Source organism: Leptomonas pyrrhocoris, assembly GCF_001293395.1.
Source record: "Leptomonas pyrrhocoris isolate H10 chromosome Unknown, whole genome shotgun sequence".
Classification (NCBI taxonomy): Eukaryota; Euglenozoa; class Kinetoplastea; order Trypanosomatida; family Trypanosomatidae; genus Leptomonas; species Leptomonas pyrrhocoris.
Window position 1 is genome coordinate 425278 of NW_015438359.1, and position 22079 is coordinate 447356.

The 22079-nt window shown below is 60.5% G+C and overlaps 6 protein-coding genes across 9 annotated transcripts; all 6 read left to right on the forward strand.

The window, feature by feature from the left end:
- Window positions 1-468: 468 nt before the first annotated feature.
- Window positions 469-2734, forward strand: ABB37_01956 (hypothetical protein; the record flags this gene model as incomplete). The annotated part of the gene is made up of 1 exon (XM_015798663.1): window positions 469-2734. Exon 1 carries the CDS (start codon window positions 545-547, stop codon window positions 2732-2734), a length of 2190 nt encoding a protein of 729 aa, XP_015662141.1. The 5' UTR covers window positions 469-544.
- Window positions 2735-3135: 401 nt separating this feature from the next.
- On the forward strand, window positions 3136-11184 carry ABB37_01957 (hypothetical protein; the record flags this gene model as incomplete). Its single annotated transcript, XM_015798664.1, has 1 exon — window positions 3136-11184. The coding sequence occupies exon 1, from the start codon at window positions 4261-4263 to the stop codon at window positions 11182-11184; it is 6924 nt and encodes a 2307-aa protein (XP_015662142.1). The 5' UTR covers window positions 3136-4260.
- A 463-nt stretch (window positions 11185-11647) lies between these two features.
- On the forward strand, window positions 11648-12421 carry ABB37_01958 (hypothetical protein; the record flags this gene model as incomplete). Its single annotated transcript, XM_015798665.1, has 1 exon — window positions 11648-12421. The coding sequence occupies exon 1, from the start codon at window positions 11759-11761 to the stop codon at window positions 12419-12421; it is 663 nt and encodes a 220-aa protein (XP_015662143.1). The 5' UTR covers window positions 11648-11758.
- Window positions 12422-12939: 518 nt separating this feature from the next.
- Window positions 12940-14580, forward strand: ABB37_01959 (hypothetical protein; the record flags this gene model as incomplete). 3 transcript variants are annotated; one of them, XM_015798666.1, is made up of 1 exon in its annotated part: window positions 12940-14580. In XM_015798666.1, exon 1 carries the CDS (start codon window positions 13216-13218, stop codon window positions 14578-14580), a length of 1365 nt encoding a protein of 454 aa, XP_015662144.1. In that variant the 5' UTR covers window positions 12940-13215. The 3 variants fall into 3 exon arrangements, with proteins under 3 accessions (XP_015662144.1, XP_015662145.1, XP_015662146.1); XM_015798667.1 differs by having other exon boundaries at window positions 12996-14580; XM_015798668.1 differs by having other exon boundaries at window positions 13001-14580.
- A 1484-nt stretch (window positions 14581-16064) lies between these two features.
- Window positions 16065-18248, forward strand: ABB37_01960 (putative mitochondrial 2,4-dienoyl-coa reductase fadh1; the record flags this gene model as incomplete). The annotated part of the gene is made up of 1 exon (XM_015798669.1): window positions 16065-18248. The coding sequence occupies one exon, from the start codon at window positions 16065-16067 to the stop codon at window positions 18246-18248; it is 2184 nt and encodes a 727-aa protein (XP_015662147.1).
- A 703-nt stretch (window positions 18249-18951) lies between these two features.
- On the forward strand, window positions 18952-21988 carry ABB37_01961 (putative mitochondrial hypothetical protein; the record flags this gene model as incomplete). 2 transcript variants are annotated; one of them, XM_015798670.1, is made up of 1 exon in its annotated part: window positions 18952-21988. In XM_015798670.1, exon 1 carries the CDS (start codon window positions 19871-19873, stop codon window positions 21986-21988), a length of 2118 nt encoding a protein of 705 aa, XP_015662148.1. In that variant the 5' UTR covers window positions 18952-19870. The 2 variants fall into 2 exon arrangements, with proteins under 2 accessions (XP_015662148.1, XP_015662149.1); XM_015798671.1 differs by having other exon boundaries at window positions 18973-21988.
- Window positions 21989-22079: the final 91 nt, after the last annotated feature.

A 22079-nucleotide genomic window follows, 5' to 3' on the forward strand; every position in this document is an offset into this window, starting at 1 on the left:
TTTTTCCTTTCTACTCAAATTGAATGATAGCGATTACGGCCCTTTGTTGTACCCTTAGAATATACAACAGGAAATGTGTAGTCAGCTTTTGCAAGAAGGAAAGCGCTGTGTAGACGCATGGTGGGTCACGAACATGGCCGACTTCGAAACGACAAGAAAAAATATATATGAAAAGCTATGCGTAAACGAACAACGTGGTATGCCTTTGCAAGGAGAAGTGATAACTTCATCTATACGTCGCCGTTGATCTGTCGTCTTGTGTACGCAATTTCTCTCGCCGTAGTGCTGTTCGGCTACGAGCAACAGCATACACTTTTAAGAACCTGCATGAACCCAGTTGGGAAACAAAGCGTGGGATTGGACCGGCTCGCAGCATGGATAGTCCTTCCTTCCATGACTTATATTCCGTATTCAAACCTGCGCGAACTCCTCGCCTCCTCTCCTTATTTTTTCTTTTCTTTTTTTAAAAGCAAAAATAGTACTACAGTTCTGTCATCGCCGGGGATCGGCGTATCACGAAGCGGTACATTCCGAGGCGGCAACGATGGACGTGAAGCTGCACACCATCGTCTCTCGCTTCCCGTTTCCCTTCCCCACCCTTGACGACGATGACGAAGTGCTTGAGTCAACCAGCCATGCAGCGGAGAGCGTGGGAGGACGAGCGCCACGGCGTGTTGCGCCGCTCGTCTCCTCGCATCGCGCTACGGCGGAGGGCGTGGACGGCGCGCACGCCTACGTGCTGGCGGCCGCCGCGACTTCCTCCCCATCCGTCACGGAATCTGCCAGAAGTTCCCCTTCTCGAAAAGGAGTCTCGCGTGGCACAGAATCCGTGGACTTGACGAAGCTGGCCTCGCGCTTGTGGAACACGGAACTGCAGCGCGCTGCCGCCACGGCCGCCCCAACGGTGTGCGTCTTCCGCCCCCCTCCGTTTGTATTGGATCACACCGCCTATCGAGGGGCCTCGGTGTATGTGCTGCCCTCCGGTGTGGTGCGCCTGGTGACTTACGGGGCGGTGACCGCCACGCTGCGAATCGCGCGCCGCGTGCAGGCGATGCTGGGGGAGGCGTACCTGCCCTCCGTCGCTCGCCGCGCAGCGAGGGAAGAGCGGCGGCTGCTCCGTGCGGTGCTGGATGCGGGCAGCGACGAGGTAGGCCGTGCAAAGTGCGAGGAGGGCGCAAAAGAGACTGCACCAACGGATGCCGGTGTGTCCCTCGCCGCGGCCCTCGCCAGCAACGATGAGCGGTCTCCACGATCCTTCCTGCTCACGCGTCCTCCTGGCAGGACGGGGCGAACACACGCCGACGCCACACCGACGCACCGGGATGTGAAAGGGAAAAGAGCGAGAGCGCAGCAGGGACGTACGGTGGAACACGCAGAGGAATTGCCGGACACGGCGTTGAAGATTGATTTTATCCAATCTATGGCGACTCCACGGTGGGACGAAGTGGCAGGGCTGCGCGAGGCTTTCTTTGCGGAGACGAACAGACGAGGCAACGCCGAGGCGTCCCCAGCCGTGGTGTCGGCCAGTGTCGCCGTCGGTCAGGCGTATCCGCTCTCCGATACACACGACTGTCGGTCTGCGCCAGGCGCTCCCTCACAGGGCGAAATCACTGCTGACTCAGCCCTTTTCTTCTCGTTGAAGTCTGCGACTCCGGTGAGGGTTGCGCGTGCCAGCGTGAACGTGCGCGGTGATGCGCCGATGGCGTGGTGGCGCTGGTACTTGGCGGCGAGCACCCAACGTGACCGTGACGGGCCCTTGCTGGACTCTTCGTCAGGTGCAGGGGCACAATTGACGGCCGCGGACAGGTCGTCTGCAAAAGATCAGGACGATGAGAACTCAGCAACGGCTACGATGGAGCACGCGGATGGCACCGGCGGATTCTGGACCTGCGCCGGCCACAAGGAGGTGTCACCGACCTCACACAGCGCGGCTTTCTTCGTACGGTATCTGCAGCACAAGCGCTCCTTCGTGCCGCATCACGTCGTCTCCTTCAAGGTGCGTCGTAATGCATCGCTGAGCAGCATTCAGCTGTTGCTCGAGTGGAACGCAGCAGCTCCGCCTGCCTCTGGACGGAACCTGCAGCGGTCGGTTCTCACGACGCCTCGCGTCCCTCTCCAGACCTCACTGCGTCTGCCTTTGGGAAGTGCCAGCGCCGCAAACTATTCCGCAGCGGCGAAGACGGACGAAGACGCACAGCCAAGCGGTGCGCACGTCGGTGGAGAAGCGCCGCCCGCCAGTTCTACTGCGGCTGCTGCCGGCACCCAACACTCTCCTGAGGCATGGGTGACGGAGGCGAGCGCGGCGAACTTTTTTCTGGAGTCAACGTTCATTGCCGAGTCCGCCGCACCGTACGGCTTGGAGAGCACCCGTGCGAGCACCGGCAGGGAGGCGGAGACGTCGCTGCCGCCTGTCTCAGAAGGTTCTTCTTCTTCGTTCGATGTTTCAGCGGGGAAACGGGGGAGGGCGGAAAAGGCACTGTCGCCCGCTTCCGACTTTCACGATCTACAGGAGCTGCATCCGTCAGCGAAAGTCACGGTAAAGGAGTCATGGAAGCGGCAGCGACACACGCAGGCGGTCCGGGCCGCAGCACCCGCCACAACGGAGCCGGTCTCGTGCTTGATTTATCGCTCCGGTCGTGTGCGGCTCACCACCGGGAGCGAAGCGGCGATTCGGCAGTTGTGCGACGTGCTCCTCATTCCGTTCCTCGTAGCCACCGCGGATCTGGCGCTGTGATGCACCTTGGAAGAGGAAAGCGAGCACACAACCACAGAGGAGCGAGTGCGCTGTTGACGGTGTACGCTGCTCGCTGTTGCTCCTACATAGGGCGTTACTCACCGCAGCAATACCGCCAACAACGAAAGCAACAGCACATAGACAGGGATTACCGCCTCTCTTCTCTATTCTGGAAGAGAGACTCCTTTATTTTACTATTATTATTATTATTTGACCGATTAGTCTTCACGCAGGTCCCACTCCCAATATGCGACGCAAAGTCGACAGCGAGCATCGGGTGAGTCCGTCGCCACGTGGTCCCTTTCGACACTTCTCCGTACCCTTCGGGTGGGCTCTCTCGTGCATCTTCCCCCGCTTCTCCGCTTCTCCTCTTCTTCTTCTCTCTCTCTCTCTCTCTGTGAAGGCAGCCTTCTGCGTTCTTCTTTCCTCTCTCCACCCCCCTCCCCTTTCCGGGTTTCACCGTGGACCGCGTGCGGTGAGTTTGGCTTTCGGCACAGAGAAGAACAAACGTTAACGCAAAGCAGAAATTATCGGCGCTGGTAGAATGCGCCTGCTGGTCGCCGTCTTCCCCTGAGCAATCAACGCGCCACCCAATCATAGAAAGGAGAAAATAATAGCGTCGTAAACGTCTACCCAAAGAAACGAGAAATTCGCTTTTCCACTTGAATCAAACCACCACCACCACCACCATAACAACAACAACAAAAAAGCCAGCCTATCCAAACCCGTCAACTCGGTTTTACATGGGGGCCGGATAAAAAAAAAACTGTGAGCGAGGCGCGACTTACATCGTTGTTATGCGCAGCGGCGGTTTGCTTCGACACTCCGGCATCCAATATATACACTCCTTTTATTCTCCTACGGTTCCCTTATTGTTTTTGCGTTCTCTTCTCCGTTTTACGCGCATATTTCTTACTGTCTCGTCTTTTTTTGTTTGTTTTTGGACCTTTTCCAACACCTCGTTGTTTATCTTGCTTTACATATTTTTCTGTTAGTGCTGTGGTTTCCGCCTTGCGTGCCGAAGAGACCGTAGGAGGGAAGCTCGCGCCCACACTCTCCCGCCCCCCTCTCCTCCCCCGCGACTCCTGACCCAATCCATCGACAGATTTTTGCGCGTCTCTGTTTGTAGCTCTTGGTGTCTTGTCCGTCTGCGATTTTATTATTTATTTTTATTATTGTTCTCACTTCCTTTTCCGATTTCCTGGTTTTATACACTTCACGGCTGACGTTGCAGGGTTTGCTTTCTCTCTCTCTGTGTGCGGAGCTTTACAGGCATGCATCCAACAGTTTCATTTTTTGTTTCGAGTGTCAGCGGCTCCTGCGAACGACGGCGTGCCACCGCAGCCGACGCCACCACGGCGCCTCCGCCGCTGCGGCTCTTCCGCAACACCAGTAATCTTCTTCGCCCGGAGGCTCGCTGCGCGCTTGTGGCGAGTGCGTCTTCAGAACACGCCACATCAGCATCAGCACCAGCATCAGCAGCAGCAGCGGCAGTCGCATCGTTTCCCTCTTACAACGTCAATAGCATGAAAGACGCTGCATTTTATAGAGACAAGGAGCAGTCGATTATAGTGGATACGGCCATCTCCTCGTCCGACGCGACGTCACACACTTCGGGTGAGGGACGTGGTAAGCGTCGCCGTCGCAGCGGTCCTGCCGAGCTCCGTCGCACAGCGGAGGCCACCCAAGTGTTAGAAGACAGGAATGAACCGCTTCCCAAACCGCTAACGGCGCCGTCGTCCAACGCCCCCACGCCGCATCACACAAGTGAGGCCACGCCGTCCCCCCTCCGCTCTGCCTCCTCCGCCACGGTCCCGTCCACCTTTACGGCTTCCACAGATGACGCCAGTCGCTGTCGTGGCGCGTCCGGCACCACCGCGCCACCGGCGGTGCGCCGAGGTGGTCCTTGGCTGGCGGTGGTTCACGGCTCCCCCGCCGCCACCAGCGTTGTGTCCCGGTGTACGCACGCATCATCAGCGGCATCTGGGAGTATAGCGACAGAATTTCTCTCAGCAGCGGCAGCGGCAGGAGCCGGCGTTCATACGCGCTCGTTCGGCACCGCACGCAGCCGCATTCCCACCACGGCCGCGGCGGCGTCGCGCGTACTTTTCCTCCACGACGCCGACGCGGACGGCGATGGATGGGCCGAAAAGTCGATGCGTGTGGGTGAGGGCATCGGCGGTGACGCGGCTTGCTTGCACAGCAGCCACGGCGCACGCGACGGCGGCAGCGTGTCTGGTCGTTCACCGATTCGCACTTCTTCCGGGACGGCGGTGCCGGCCGCGATGGGCACCGAATCGAACTTACTGGAGCTGTTGGCGTGTGCTTCCTCGGCCGACGTCGCCGGAGTGTCGGCTGACGAGGCGAGCGAAGCCGGCAGAACAGAGGTGGCGGAACCGAACTCGTGGCTTCGAGCAGCGTCCAACTACAACAACACGCCGTACAGGGAGAGCTCGGTGAGCACCGTATCCGTGGCGCAGGACACGGCCGAAGTTTTGAGGAGCGCGGGAGGCGAGGAGGGCGGTGACCGCACGCGATCTGCGGTGCGTGGGTTGTCGCGGCCGCCGTCGCCGACGCGCCGCGCAGCCCCTTCAGCGAGTGTCTTCGTCTTTCATCCACAGAACAAGGAGGACAGCGCCACCGAGCTAGACGCACCGATTTTGTTAGATGCGCTGAAGGAGAAGGATGGGGCGGCCCAAACACCACCACCGCCACCACGACAACACGACTGCAACGCGCTCTCCAGCTCCGGCGAGGTTGTGCGGCTTTCTCTCCCCGCGATGGCGCTGAACCTCTCCCCGGCGGATTCCTCCGGCGGCTGCCACGGCGGGCGTCGGCGAGCGATAAGCCCGTCGGTGCCACGCAACCTCTTCAGCGACGCGCACACCTGCGCGGCGGAGTTGCCGGAGTCCGACATGTTCTGCATCGCCACCACGAATGTGGACGGCAACGTCGGAAGCGAATTCGATGCCTCCGCCTCCATCTCTCCTGCGGAGGGGTTGGATATGAGCAGCTTCCGAACGCCCCTCTCGCCCTGCCCAAGCAGCGTCGCGCCGCCGTTTGCGGTCTTCCCGTGCGCGGCGACTTCACGAGTGACGTCGCCGGTGTCCATTCCGGCCAAAATGATGAAGCAGCGGCAGCGTGGGCACGCATGGGCGCGGAAAGGCTCCCCCTCTCCCGCCTCGCAGATGCCCTCCCCCGGTGGGGGTTTATGTCCGGGCAGCGGCAGCAACTACAGTAACCATCACCCCCACCACCCCCACCACCACCACCAATGCAACAACACCTACCACAGCGCCAGCAGTGCCGAGCCCTTCAACTCCTCTCTTCGGGGACTGCGTGAGTTGTTTGGCAGTCTGGCGATGGCGAGTCTCACAACCTGCCCCCTGCCGTCAACGTTTGCGTCGGCGCTCGACTCGGCGTCTCACGAGGCGGTGGAGGGCGATTCGGTTCTTGGCCGAAGTGACCCACGGGTAGCAGCCGTGGAGTGGAAACAAAGGGATCGCAGCAGCACCTGTCCGCTGATGGCAAGCACCGATGGCGTGCCGAAACAGCAAGAGGAAGAAGCGGAACAAGAAGTGGAGGAGGAAGTCGAAGAAGGAGAAGGCCCAGGCGTCTTCGATCATTCCCGACGCAGGGGAACCTGTGCGCCGCTGCACCACGGCGAGCTTCTAGCGGAAGGCGGAGCGAGCTCGTGCCTCTACGCACGACCCGCCGCCGCAGCGTCATTGCCGGTGACGGCGCTTCTCGCGCCTCCAGAACCCACAACAGCCGCATCCTCCATCACCACCACAACGGCGATCAACGCTTCCACCTCAGCGGCGCAGCCCGCACTCTACACGGCTCCGGTGCCGGCGCACAGCCGCCTCACCGCCTACGGCACCTGCACTCCACCGCGCGACAGTTCGCGTTCGGCGTCGCAGGCAGCTCCCTTTCCGCCTGTGTCTCCGTTGGTCGATCGGAGCAGGGGGTACGCCCCTTTGCACATCAGCACTTCGCCGTCGGAGCTGTCGTCGCGGACGGCGACAACGCTGCGGAGTTGCTGTGCCTCGCCCTGGTCACCCACGTCAGCGAAAGCCAACCTCATGACGGAGGCGAATGACACCGCTGCCGGTGAGGGCGTGAACTCTGGGTGGGGCTCATGTGCGGACGGGGATACCCCTACCCGCGGGGCGCGACGCTGCTCTCCGCCGCTGCCAGCGACGCCTGCGAACGAGTCCGCGTGGGACTTTCCTTTGACCTCGCAGCGGCACGACTCCGGAGCGCGCACACCGACGCTGGGGCAACCGCCGCCGCCGCAGCAACAGCAGCAGCGGAGCCGTGAGAGCAGCAATTTGATGTCACTTAGAGGCAGCGGCGATGCGAGCCTTCGCAGTGGTCGGCCGGCGTCCGCCTCACCAGTTTTCACCGCTTCAGCGAGAGCAGAACGCGGAAGCTTCCACTGTCCTGAGCTGCGAAACTCGTCCAGCGAGTGCGCTCGTCTGGGTGGTGGTCGGAGCTGTGTCTCTCTTGATGCAGCGGCAGCGATAGGAGCAGTGACGCCAGGCACTCCGACCTTCCACCCTTCCTCCCAGCCTACACACCCTCGTCTGACGCTGTATTCTTCTGTCGCGTGTGCGCCGTTGGTCTTCTCCTCACAGCCCGCACAACCCAGGACACCAACGCCGGGCCGCATCTCGACCTGCTCGACGCCGCCGCCTACGCCGCTGCTGCCAGCGCGGACCTCGCCGTGCGTCTCGCCGTGTGAGCTGACGCCTGCGGTGTACCACCATCACCAGCGCCACGCAGACTCGTACGCTGGAAGTATGGCGTTTGCTGATCCGACGGACCGACGAGACGTTGCCTCCCAGGGCACCACCAGCCCGCTGCACGACCCTGCGAACACGTTCTGCAATCCTGTTCACAGGACCGATACAACAACAGTGGCAGCACCAGCAGTAGCGTCAGCTGACCTCATTCCACGAAAGTCTCGTTGCGTCCTTCCGCCCCATCGAAGCGTGCGACCGTCGCTGTCGCCCTCGCCCTTTCCGCCGACCTCTTCCTACAGTTTTGTGGAGGTGCCGGCGGCGGCAGCGGAAGCTGACGGGCACGCCGCTCCCTTGTGCTCTCTTGTATCCCTTCCATCGCCTACGACGGCGAACCCCAACGGCACTGCTGCTGCTGCAGCTGCTGCCAGCGCAGACGTGGTGGGTGGCGTGTGCGACGGTGTGGAGTCGGAGCTGTGCGGTCTGCAGTCTTCTTCGACTTCGGGGTCCGCCCCACAGCTTCCGCCAGATCTTTCAGGGGGCTCGTCTCCGACGTACGCGTTTAAAGGTCCGCGATCTGCGGGAGGGCCCACAGACAGCATTCGCGGTTTTAATAGCCCGGTGGAACGTGCAGGCGGCATCGATGGCCGTGCGCCTTCACACGAGCAGCGCAGCTTTGGCGTACACCAAACATTTACGGATGCACAAGAGAAGCGCGCTGCTGCTGCCGTCGGCAATGATCCGAACATAGAGGAAATGCAGGACACAGCCGTGCCGCTCACACACGGCAGGCATCGACAGACCATAGATGGTGACCGCTGCAGCAGCGCGGCCCATATCGCAGATGGAGACAATGCCAGAGAGGATAAGGATTTTCATAATAACATCCACGACGACGTCTTGGGCTCTCCTTCGCGGTTCTCCTCGCTGCTGCAGCTCGTACCGCCACCGCCGTTGGTGACGCTTCCCCGCTCCTCCTCGCTGGCGGCCAGCTTAACGTCGTCCACGTTTTCGTTGATGGCCTCCTCCTCCGCGGTTGGGCGGTCGCGTCGGCCGTCGCCGGTGTTTGGTGGAGATGGCGAGGGCGTTGCGGTTGCTGCGTCCTTCCCGCCTCCGATTGAGGGGGACGAGCCGCCGCCGTCACCGCGACAAACGTGGCGCGGCGCGGCGTTGTCTGCTCGCCCGCTGGACGACGCAGCGGCGCCGTCGGCAGGCGTGGGCGGCGTGCGGGAGATGCGGCTGCCAGCGAGTTCGTTCCACTACGCGTTTAGCTCGCTGCGGGGATCGCGCAGCCGGCAGGAGGACAGCGTGACGCTGGCACCCGACCTGCTCGTCCGCGGAGGGGCGACGTGCGAAGGGTGCGACGGCGGTGTTGTCGAGCAGGCTAGTAGACGAGAAGGAAGAGGCACAGAGAGTGGACCGTCGTTGGTAGACCTTTCCAAACCTGAAGCGGCCCACACACGCTGCTGTGTGCCGCTGGATCTCCACACAGAGCCGATCGCCTTCACGTGCTTCGGCGTCTTTGACGGGCACTGCGGGGACACCATCTCCTCCCTCGCCTCGCAGTACTTCCCAGAACACTTTGAGTTTGCCGTGAAGGAGTACTGGGCACAGTGGTCAGAGGAAAAGAGACGAGTCGCCGCCTTGCGGCTTCCGCCGGAGGCGTTGAAGACCGCAGCGGCTACTCTCCCCTCGTTGTCGCCCTCCGCGAATACCGAAGGCGCAGGGGCCATGGGTCACGCAGCCACCGACGTGAGCGAGGCGTCTGCCGCCGCGGCATCGGCAGGGTTTCAGCGTGTAATCAGCGCAGCGTTGGTGCAGTCTCTCGTGCATCTCGACCTCACCCTGTACGACGCTGTCCATCGAAAGACGAGTGGGCGCGCCTCGACGCAGCGCCGCGACGCTGGATCGACGGCGAGTGTGGTGGCCTTCTACAAGGTACCTCCCTTCGCCTCCGTCTCTCGTGATGGGTGTCCGCGTGACTCGTGCGCCGGGGCACCACGGACCACCACACAGTTACAGCGAGAGCGCGGCGAAACGGCGAAGGATAACAGGAGCAGCCGCAACAACAGTGGCCGTAGTAGTCCTACGGTTAGAAGAGAGGAAGAGGTCGATGCAGCGGCTATGGATACGTATCGGCTATGCATTGCGAATCTCGGCGACAGTCGAGCCATCATCGGCAACAAGCACACCCACCAGCTGCTGCTGTCCACCACCGACCACCGCATCTCCTCCTGTCCCGCAGAGGAGGTGCGAATCGAGGCGGTGGGCGGCGTGGTGGATCTGGGTCGCGTGGATGGCAGCCTGGACGTCACACGAGGCTTGGGCGACTACCGGTACAAGGTGGACCCGACGCAGTGGTGGGCCGCAGCAGCGTCCGCGCCGCCGTCTGCGAAGAAGCCACGGGCGGTGGGGCGGCAGACGCCTGCGTTGGGCACCAAGGCTTCCATCTCGACCACGCAAAGCAGCACCGCACCCAGCAGCTCCTCGAACACGATGACGGCGGCGTCTACGCCGTCTCCATCGCCGCTGTCTACCTCAACAGGGGGTGACACGCCGGGCGCTGAAGTGACGACGGCCGCGCGTGCGCTGCAGTGGCAGTCGGCGTCCACCACGCCGGTGCCCGATAGCCGCAAAGACGACGACGAGCCGAATGACGCGCGCGAAGACACGAGAGGAGCACCAGCGACCGCGGCCGTCGACGGTGATGACAACAGCGGAGATATCCGCCCCACACTGAATGCGGAGGGCGAGCGGGAGGGTGAAGGCGTCGGTGCACCCCGTGGCACGAACGTGGAAGAGGGACAGGCTTCCGATCAGTGGGGGAGGTCCATTCTCAACGGGCCTCCCTCTTCCATCGCTGCCGCCTCCGCGGAAAAGGCGGCCGCCCACCTGCCCCGCGAGCGCAGCACCGATCGCGAGCTTTTCGTCATCAACGCCGCAGCAGCCGCTCCCGCCACTTCTGCCCTCATCTCCTTCCCGTCTCACCAAACACTCCACGACCGACCATCGCCACCCCCGCCCACGTCGCCTTCGCGGCCCGCTGCCGTGCTGACGGGCAACGCAGTGAGCAACATCGCAGACGTCTACGAGTGGGAGGTGCACCGCGATGATGTGCTGATTATCGCGTCGGACGGCGTCTGGGACAGTATGACCTCCGAGGAAGTTTTAAACTTCGTCTGCAATGAACTGAAGGAGCTCGAGTCGGAATCGGAAGCGCCGCACGAACGGCCGAAGGCAGCAACGGCATCATCACCAGTCGTGACGTCAGGAGATGGCGTTTCTTTTGCGGAACTGGCGCGGACGACTGGGGTCGATACCAAGGCGAGCGATCTCGCGCAGCCGCCTACAAGTTCTCTGTCTTCATCGTTCACCCTTTCCACGAAAGCTACACGGGAGCGGGCAGCGACGGCTGATGGAGCGTCGCAGTTGTGCGGTACACCCACTCCTGCTCCGTTGGATGACTTGCTCCATAGTACTCCGCTGCGCCGGCCGATCACCGCGTATCCCGCACAGGCGTTCCGCACCCCCTGCGGCGATGACGGCGGCAGCTGCTTCCCGGAGACGACGCCGGACGCCGTGGATTGCGGCAGTGCCTCGCGCTCCTCAGCGGTGCAGACGGCGGCGCGGCGGCTGACGGAGTACGTGGTGAACACGTTGTCCGGCAACGATAACACGACGGCGATTGTCGTGGTGTTTCGATAGAGCTATCTGCGTTACCGTAACCCAAGAAGGAAGAAAGGAAGAAGGACAATAGGAGAAGAGGGAACGGCACGCTTAAAAAAAAATCAAAGGAAGAAGTGAGCGTTGAGGCGCATCATCGCAGTCTAAATGCAGCGCAGCAGCGTGTCTTTGGAATGCGATTCTTTCTTGAGAAACGAAGTGCGCGACGTTGCAACGTCGCGCGAGGGAAGGAGGCGAAAAGGTGCGGCACCTCATTGCTGTTCTTCTTCTTCTTTCCTTGCTGGTAGTATCGCCTTCGCACCTTGCGCACGAGTGCAGTGTGTGCGTGCGTCTGTGCGAAGCGGATCGGTGGCGAGGTCAGCGCATCGTCTTTGTTGTTGTTCTCAACTAATAGTAGTACGTTTACAGTAATGGACGATGAACACTGCAATTCCTCTTCCTCCCCCCTCTCTTCTCTTTCTCCTCGTGTCGTGTGTGCTATCAAAGGAACTTCGGTTTTTGGGCTCCGTGGAAACTCGCGAGAAGAGCAGCGTACACCCGAACGAGGAGCACGCCCCCATTCCCTCTACATACACGTATTTCTAAGGTAGTGTACATGCGCTCTGCGACAGCCGGCGTTGCGCTCAGCACGTCATCGTTCCTCATCGACACCCTGAGCGTCCTTGTCTCCGGTGGCACCGACGAGGTGCACCTGACCGTCGTGAGACCCTTCTGGACCGGCTTCGGTGCGGCCTTTCTACTCACCCTTGTGCTCTCCTTTCTCATGAAAGGCTGCATGACGTCGTGGCTTCGATGGCCGGTGGAGAGGTGCAGGCAGCTCAGCAGTCTTGCAGCGGTGGGAGAGCCGGTAAAGATGACCTTGGTCGTGCGAAAGGACTTGAAGATGGGGAACGGCAAGATTGCGGCGCAGTGCGCCCACGCCGCGGTGGCCGTTGTGGAAGAGATACTAGAAATCAAATCGAGGCAGGTCGCCGCTTCCTCAGACGCGACGATGACGTTGGACAGCACTTCGCAGCTGTGGCTGCGCTGGTACGCTGCGTGGCACGTCAGCGGGTGCTCGAAGGTGGCGCTGCAGTGCCCTGATGAGGAGACGTTAATGGCGATTGCGAAGCACGCGAAGGAGGTGCAGCTGCCGTTTTGTGTTATTCGGGACGCAGGGCGTACCCAGATAGCCCCGGGCAGCAAGACGGTCGTGGCGGTGGGACCCGGGCCGAAGAGCTTGATTGACGAGGTGACGGGTCAGCTGAAACTGTTGTGAGGGCAGTGGGCAGCGTACGCCGCCAGCGAGAAGAGGGACGGACCGAGGCTGTATGGCGCGCTCTTCTCTCTTTGTTCTTTGTGTTTGTCTGCGGCGTTGCGCCTTCGTGAAGAGGAAACGCGCGCGTGTGTGTGTGCCGCCCCTTCTTTCCTCTGCTTCTTGCTCGTGGCGAGAACCTTCCTAAACAACAACAAAAAAGGGAGATGCGAAGATTAAAGCAACCCGATAACATCAACAACGGCGACCGCGGGTTTTTTTTTTTGCAACAGCGCGGAACCCGTAGGATGCGGTGACGTGGTGGCTGCGCGCTCTCGTGGGTCGTAATGGCCTTGTAAGCTCGCTACCGTCAGCTTTGTGCACCGAAGGATCAGCGCTGCTTTTAACTCTTCTTCTTTTTTTCTCGCCTGTGATGATCACCGCCGAGTTCAATTCCTTTTCTGCCTGTGGCGCTCCTTCTCTCTCTTCGCTTTCCGTTCTTCATCGTTGCTGCGAACCCGCATCCGGGGGTGTTTTGGGGTAGCATTGGCCTTACTCTCCCTTCCCTTCCTCTTCCTTTCCTTTCCTGCATTGTCGCAGTGAAGGAGCCTCTCACCTCTCGCACATTCCAGCTAAAGTTCACTCTCGTACGCTTCGTGGTGTGTTGCTTCAAGCTATATTTGTTATCTTTTTCTATTATTTCTATTATTTCTATTATTGCCACTCTGCGCAAACAAAGCGACCTCCTCTACACCGCTAACAACATCATCAAAGGGATTGTGCGCACTTCATCAAGCCCTTAACCGCCTCTACCCACGATGACGCAGAAGCTTCTTCTGGCGGAAGGTTTGGACCTGCTGCGCCAGTGCGAGCAGCGCGAGTACGACGTGGACCGCACTAAGACGCGCATAAGCAGCAGCAGCCGCTACCGCAACGAGCTCGGCCGCCTCCTGCAGAGCTACGACGTTGTCTACCAGCAGTACGTGCGGGGAATTCAAATTCTCAACTACGTCCGCCACACCGCCCTGACTGACCGCAACCCCCGCAACGCGCAGTACTCGAAGAACCTGGCCGAGTTCTGCGCGGGCAAGATGGCCGCCTACATGACACGCTGCGACAACATTGTGAAGAAGACGGATCACATCCTGCTGCCGATTGAGCTGGTGGATCAGGTGACGAAGGAGGGCTACGCCCCGGAGGATACCGTGTACCTGCAGGACGGCGCCACCTACCCCCTCTCACGCAAGGAGAAGGTCTTGGCGAAGGAGTTCACCGTCGCCGCGGGCACCTATGTGCTGGCCCTGAAGAACCGCGACGACTACACCTTGGCGGCGCCGGATGTGGACGTGACGCTGGTGGTGCTACCGCAGCGTGGCAGCGGCCTCGAGCCGTCGCGGGTGGAGTTGAAACTGCCGTGCCAGTGCGGGTGGCGCAAGGTGGTGGGCGTGGTGGACGCCGCAACCCTGCAGCTTGAAATCCGCTTCAGCGGGATTCGCGACGCACACGTTGATGTGTTGCTGCAGAAGTGGTGTCGCAGCGACGAGGTCGGCCGCGGTGGGGCCGGTGGGGGAGCGGGCCTCGGTGCCGGCCCCGGTCCTGCCCTCTCCGCCGCCACCTTCGATAGCGCTAACTACGACTCCGCCGACAAGTCACCGTCCAGCGCCGCCGGCTCCCCCGGGCGTGGCATCGACACGACGCACCAGACCCCCCTCTTGTCGGACAACGCAACCTACAACAATAACCAGAACGGCAACGGCGGCCAGCAGCCGTGGATGACGCAGCTGCCCGCGCTGCCCGACGACGAGCTCGCGACGCTGGCGAGCTACAACGTGCCGACAGCGACGCTTCCCGCTGTCCCGCGGCGCAACAAAGGTCCTGGCGGGGCGCCCTCCAACCCCCCTTCCGCAGCGGCGGAGGATCCGTGGGCGCAGCTGGAGGCGATGCGGGTTCCCTACGCGGAGGCGGACCGCGGCCCCACCAATGCGGCGGCCTTTACCCGCGTGCCGGAGCCGGTCGAGGTGAACCCGAGCGGCCTGACGTGCCGGCAGCGACTCGACCGCATCCACGGCGTGATGGATGTGTGGCCGACGAGCGGGGTGACGGCGTGCGCGTTGCCGCGGGAGGACATGCGGTTTGTGCAGACACTGTATGGGCTACCAATGCCTCGGGAGCTGTCTGGATAGGAGGAACGCTCCCCTCCCTCCCCCCCCCTAAATCGAATTGGAGGTAGCGGGTAGGAGACGGCAAGGTGACGAGTGAGGTCACCCGCGAACCCTTTCCCTGTTCCACGCATTCGCGTCCGTTTTCTTCTCCTTCTGTTTGTTTCGGTGTGTGTGTGTGTGTTCTGGCGAAGGCCGTTTTGGGTGATCTCCGTCACACACGCTTTATACGTCTCCATTCCTCTTTCGCTGTTATTATTTCTCCTTCTCTTTTTCAAAAAAGAAAAAAACGAAACACTGGCTCGTTGTCTTTTCTTCTGATTTCGTTTGCGGTATAAACTATCTCCCCCCTCCTCTCCCTCCCTTCTTCTCCCTTGTGCGTGTCTCATTGTATCGGACATCGTCCTCTCTCACAATCTCCGTCTCTGTGTGTGCGAGTGTGTGTGTATGTGGTTTCGCCTGCTGATACAGAAGCCGGTGCGAAGAGGGCGCGCAGCTGAGCCGGGTTTTTTTGTTTTTTTTGAGAGGGCGCACACCATGACGATGTGGAAGACGAAATGCTCCGCAGCAGCGGCGGCTGGGCGCGGTGGAGTCCCTTCTTCTGTGCCGAAGAGGACTCTCGATGGCAGGCCGCGCTGCTTACTTCCTTTTCGCCTCTTTTCATTCTCTGCGTCGCCGTTCGTTGTCGTGCTTCCCGTCTGCGCAGCGTGTTGACTCTCACTTCGAAATTTCTTACCGCTGCGCAGTTGTACGGCGTCGTGGTGGTGGAAGCGCAGGAGCTAGGTGAGCTGGTAGAGAGAGCTGCGCGAGCGCATTCGTTGTTGGCATGGCGCTGTGCTGTCGGCGTTGGCTTTCGTATATATATATTGTTGAAGAGGCGCTGGTGGGAGATGACACGCGTCATGTGCATTGGTTGCTGCTGTAATGAGGGCTCCATATATATATCATCGAAAGCAATAAAGGCGCAAGGAAAGGAAGCTGTGCGGAGTGCGTCTGCAACCGCTGCCGCTCTTCTGACGAATAGCCGCGATAACAAGATGCGAGCATCCTAGTCTTCTTGTGTTGATACGGCTTAAAGGACGAGAACTATTTTCTGTGTCTGTTAACAAGTCCTTGGTGGAGGCGAAGCATCCTTCATCCTCTGCCCTTTCACCGCGCAAAAGTTGTGAAGGCTGCGGGAGGATTCAATCAAGGCACCTGCGTCGGATGGCGTGACCCCACGAACGTGCTGACGAATGAGCTCAACGGCGGGTGCACGTCTCCTCTCAACTTCCATCGCGTCCATCTCCTTCTTTCATCTCGCTAACTGTTTTGTACTATCGTTCTGTTTCTTTATATATAATAGTACGGAGAGAGTTCTCACGTGGCGAGTGTTTCGAATTTGGAGGCAAGGGACGGAACGGAGAAGCGGCGGTGCACTTGACGTTGTTGTAGACACACACACAAATATATATATATATATATATATATGCGTATTCTTCTCTCTCTCTAGGGTTTAGTGTCTCGAGATGCCTTCACCGTTAACGCCGGCAGCCGCGACGGCGGTCATCGCAGGGCCGAAGCTGTTCACGCCCATTCGCATTAGTCCTCACATCGAGCTCCCCAACCGGTTTTACATGCAGCCGATCTACCTCAACATGGAGAACGAGCTGCCGCTGTGCAGCGACGCGCACATGTCCGCGATGGCGGCCTTCTTTGGGGAGCGCGCCCACTTCGGGGCGAAGCTGATCGTCGTCGGCGGCTTAGGCACCTCGAAGTTCGGTCGCTGGAAGAAAGATGCGCTGACCTTGGGCACCTTTGACGCGGCCAAGGCGCTGTCACGCGTGACGAAGACGGTGCACCAGGAGGGCGGCTACGTGTTGGCGCAGGCCTTCCACTCCGGCCGTGCCGCCCGCAAGCGTTTCTTCCTCTCCTCCACGTCCGCCCGTTCCACGGTGCAGCCGTTTCCGCGCGCCTTCCCGCTTCGCATTCCGGGCTTTATGATCAACTACGTCGTCTCGGAGTACGAGCGGTTCGCGCGGCTCGCCGAGGAGGCCGGCTTTGATGGGATCGAAATACCCGTGAGTGAGGGCAGCCTCTTGCACAACTTCCTCTCCCCTGCGGTAAACACCCGCCGCGACAAGTTCGGCGGGTCGCTGGAGCGCCGCATTGAGATGACGGCTCGCGTGCTCGAGACAATCAAGAACTCTCTCGCCCACCCTGGCAAGTTCGTCGTCTCCGTGCGGCTCTGTCTGCACGACTTAAAGGTCGGCGGCAGCTCCATGGCGGAGACGCTGCAGTGCGCCGAGGTGCTCGCCAAGAGCGGCCGCGTCGACATCCTGAACACCAGCGTCGGCATGCATGACTCTCCGGTGCAGACGCTGTCCGCCTACGTTCCACACGGAGCCTTCACCCGGGCGTGTCAACTGGTGAAGGAGCGCCTGGTGGCGGCCGGCGCGGCGGATCTGCCGGTGGTAGCGTCCCATCGCCTCAACTCCCTCGAGCTCTCGGAGAAGCTCCTCGACAGGGGCGTGTGTGACATGATCGGCCTCGCTCGTCCCCTGCTGGCGGACCCGCAGTACATCGCCAACGCCGCCGCAGGACGCAGCGAGGACAGCATCCCTTGCATCGGCTGCAATCACTGTGTGAACCGCTTGTACAAGCACCAGCGTATCACCTGCGCGCTGAACCCCATCTCCGGCTACGAGCTGCAGCGCGGCTGGCAGCCGGCAAAGTACCGCAAAACCATCGCCGTCGTCGGTGCCGGGGCGGCGGGTGTGACGTGTGCGCTCACCTTGTGGCGCCGGGGCCACGACGTGACCCTTTTCGAAAGGAACGCCGTGATTGGCGGTCAGCTGAACTGGGCGAAGCGCGTCCCGGGCAAGGAGAGCTACCAGGAGGTGCTGGAGTACTGGACGCGGCAGCTGCGGCAGTCGTCGATCAACGTGCGCCTCAACACCGAGTTCACCCGCGAGGAGGTGGCGCGCAATCACCAGTTCTTTCACGCGGTCGTCATGGCGCACGGGTCGGTGCCGCGGGCAATCTCCTCGCACGTTTTCCCCGGTGCGTCGGAGTGCCCGTTGATTGTGCCCTTTAGCCGCATTCTCGACGGCAGCGTCACGGCGGGTCGACGCGTGGTGATCATCGGCAACGGCGCCATCTCGCACGACGTCGCGTCCTTCCTGCTGCATGACCCGCGTGTGGCGCGGGAGGTCTCCTTCTACCTGGATGAGTGGGGGGTGAACCTGGAGCAGGGTACGGTTCTAGAACACCCAGAGGTGCGCATGCCACGCAACAACCGCGAGGTGACGATCTTCCAAAAGGCGGACAAGGACGCGGACCTGTCGCGTGGCTGGGGCTGGACGCAGAAGCGGTGGATCCGTCACCACGACAGCGCCGTCATTCGGCACGGCATGATTGAGAACTTCGATGCGGGCGGAGTACACATCTCCATTTTGCCGCCAGACAGCCGGAAGTTCTACGTCCCGTGTGACACGATCGTGTGGTGTATCGGCATGCTGCCGAACATCACGTACGGCACGTGGGTGTATGAATGGATGAAGGACGGGGCGAACACGCGGGGTGAGATGATTAGGGATTTCGCGCTGTACACGTGCGGCTCGTGCCGCGACAGCGTGACGGGGGACGGCCATGGCGAGCAGGATATGCTGCAAGCGGTGCAAGAGGGATACGAGATTGGTTACAAGGTCTGACTCCCTTCGTTGCTGTGTGTGTGTGTGTGTGTGAGTGCGCACCGTGCGAGTGAAGAGATGAAAAGCAGCAGCGGCAACAACACATGAGTGTGATGCCGATCACACACGTGTTTCTTTTGTTTTCTCGTTCTGCTGATTCGCTACAATTCACATTTTTTTTCCAGGTTTCTTAGCATCCTTATCGAAATTACGTTGGTGCCTTTCTCCCTTGCGGCTTCGGTTGTAACTGTTGCTGCTGCTGCTGCTGCTGCTGCTGCTGCTGCTGGGAACCCAGGTGGGGAATGGCACCAGCTACTGGCAAGGCCTACTACGAGAATCACGCGCGTACTTTGCATTTACCGAAAAGAAAGAGAAGCGATATACTATTATTAACGCGATATGAAAACGGCGTTTTCTTTTTTCCTCATGCGTTGCGCGTTGACGCCAGTGAGCTGTTCCCTCGCCTCCCTTTCAAGCACACAGACACACCAGAAGAAACCCCGGAGTAAGGATGAACTGCCTGAGCATCAACAGCGCATGTAGCAGGGATCGAAACGCCCGCACCTGCTCATCGCGGCACCGCAATGATAAGAAGAATTGGCTGGTAGAAAGGATTTGTTTTCACCTCCGCTGTGTCTCTTCGTCTAACCTTCGTTTACTTTTACCGTCTTTCCTTCCCCTTCTTTCTTCTCATTGATTCGCCTTTTTTTTTCTTGGTTCTGCCAGCGGTGGTGTGCGCACCGTCAGATACACCCTGCGGTGCCTTTCATCCTCCAGCCTCAACATCAACAACAACAAAATCAAAACCCACGCCGTTTTTTCTCTTTCTTTCTTCTCCGCTACGCACTTCGCGAGCGACTTCGAGTTACTGACATTCACTGTCTATATATATACACTTCTTGCCTAGTAGCAGCGGAGGTGTTCCTACTCCCGTTTCTCCGTCATTATTTTGTCTGTTCCGCTTCATTTCGTCTCTGCTCTTTCAGCCCTTGTTTTCCATTTCAGTGCGCCTTCCGTTGACCGGAGCTCGCGTACGTGAAAGGTGGGTGGCGTTGCGTACGTAGTGGATCTTCATTGTACACTTCTCTTTTCACCTCCACTTCTTCCTTTTCAGTGAGTTTTTGTTTGTTTGTCAGCGCTGGCGCCTCTATCTATATATCGCTCGCCACCCTCCCTCCCCTCCCCCCAGCGGATACGTGGTGGAGGCGTATGTATTTGTGGATTTGCATGCCTGTACGAGCGCAGGCGGGAGCCCCAACGGGTCTTCTTCCTTTCCCTCTCTTCTACCATTGTTGCCATCGCTATCGCCACAAACAGCTGCGAGTACTTCTCTTTCGTTGACGACGTCGCTGACATGATATATATATATGCGTTCGCTCTTGTTTTCCGGTTGCACATCGTCTTCGACCTCTTTCTTTTTCTTGGTTTGTTTGGAAGCGGCTCAGCGTACGCGGGTCATTATTTTGGAGCGTAGTCCTTGCGTTGTGTGCGCGGTCGGGTGCTGGTGTGTCTTTCCCCGTTGATTGGGTCTCACGTTCCTCGTACGACGTCTACCTCCACCACCACCACCACCACCACCACACACACAACACCACGCACGGACCCACGCATACACATATTCATATACATAACGAAGGCGCGTCATGGACACCAGCGGCGGCGCCCTTCCACCTTCACCGTCTTCGCGTGGTTCACAGAAAGCGGTGTTATCCCACTACATTACACCGCCCGGCACGGCCCGCCGCATCGTGCCGACCTTCCCGCCTCCTGGCTGCCACTTCTACGACTCCTACCTCAACTGCTTCCAATACCGCCCCGAGGTGCGCGGAAAGCTGCTGGACGCCGCTCGCCGCCACACGGCATCCCGTCACTCCGCCCTCTACGCAGATGACCACCCTCCTCCGCATGCTTTGCCGGGCACGGCATCCGACACTGGTGCAGCGTTGCCTTGCAACCTCGATGACCCATCCCTTCGTGCAGACCCCCGCAGCCGACTTCAGTGCACAGCCTGCCGCTGTGGATTGAAGGCGGTGCAGCTCTTCGCCACGAGTCAGGATCTTCCGCAGCCACCGCTGCCGCTGTCGAAGTGCGAGCTGCACGAGGTGCTGCTCTCTCTGCCGCCCCGCTGGCAGAACTATCCATGGAGGCTCTGCTTCGACACGGCGCGGGACGGCTTCAGCCTCTCCACGCTGTACCGATGCATGGAGGCGGTCGAGGAGCAGCAGAGGCGCGCCAAGACCGTCGCTTTTGGGCTGCTTTTCGTCTACCAACGCGATGATGCACCAATGGACCCGTCTGTCTCCGCCGGCTCCTCTATTTGCAACTCGCCGGCTGCGTCGGGCAACTCAAAGTCCTTTCAGCAGGTGCACCGAGCGCGCTCACTGCGGTACGGTGCGCTGCGTGGCACACTGCCCTACGGTGTCATTGGTTGCTTTACACCGGTGGTGCCGAGCCTGGCCCATCACGCAGCCAACATTTATTTTGGCTCGGAGGAATCGTACGTGTTCCGACTGGATCAATTAGGGCTGTCGCCGGATTGTGGTGTGTGGATGCAACGTGATTTTGCCATATGGGCGGAGCAACAAGCCACCGCTGCCGCAGCGGCATCAAAAGCAAAGGAAGCGGCAGGGGAAGGCGTGCGTGACCGTCAAGGGACGAAGAACGCCGCGGCCGGTGGAGCGCCTGCGCGCTCGCTAAGCAGGAGCGGCGTCTCACCGTCAAGCAACGAGAACAGCAGTTTAAACTCCCCTCCTCTTGGCGCATTGCGATCGGTGCCGGGTCTCGCTCGCCTGTCGGACGGCGCAGAGCAGACCCACGTGCCCGTGCCACGGCACACACACATGACCGTTGAGCGCGTAGACGACGATGCGAGCGCGGAGGCGGTGAACGGAAAATTCAGAGCTGAGAAGGCGGCCGCATCACCGTCGTTGGCGGACGCGAGTGCTGGGGCGACAGCAGCGAAAAAGTCGTCCTCGCTTCCCACGCTCACCGCCGCAGCGACGGTAACTGGTGCGTCTGCCACTCCGCCCTCCTCCAGCAAACCGACGAGTCCTTCTCAAGCTGGCGGCAAGGCTGTGGTGCACCGATCGCTGCATTCGTCCTCCGTGCGCGGCGTTGTCCCGCGAGCGCCGCTGCTCACCAAATACGGCTGGTCCGGCCGGCTAGACAATCGCAAGTTTGTGGTGTGCAATCCACGCTTTCTCGCCCTTGGTGCGGGCAAAAGCGGCGCCGCGCTTTTCGTTGACGAGGCGCTGCAGTTCGGCACGAGCAGCAATTATTGTGAGACCTTCGACGCACCCTGCCTCTTTGGACCACGCCCGGTGAACTCGCCTTCCGCGTCGTCGCTGAGCTCCCCGTCAATGGCGCAGCCGTCTGCCACGCAGCGGCCACCGCAGTACTCGACGTCGACGTGTCCAAAAGCAGCGCAGTTGGCGGAAACCTTTCCTGGCCCTCCGGGCAGCCTCTCCCATCGCGAGTTCGCCATTCGACGTGTGGTCTGGTTCTCCATCACGGAGGACAGACGGACGTTCCGCCTGATGAACGGCGCCGGTGCAGCATCCGTGGTGGCGACGACGACGATGGCGACGGACGGTTCAGCAGGCGATGCTGTGGCGGGTGCCGACAACCACCTGTGCCGCTGTGGGCGTGTGGGCAGGACAGCAGAGCCAGAGGTGGCAGACGGCGGCCACGTGAGCTCGTCCGGCGAGTTGAACTACCTGCACACGTGCGATCTCCTTCCTTTCACTGAACAGCCGTACTGACCCCTGACAACTAGAAAACGGGGAAGGCAAGGGTAAGCAACAGCGAGCGGCAGATGAAGAAACGAAAGACGCGGGAGGCCATTGTACACGG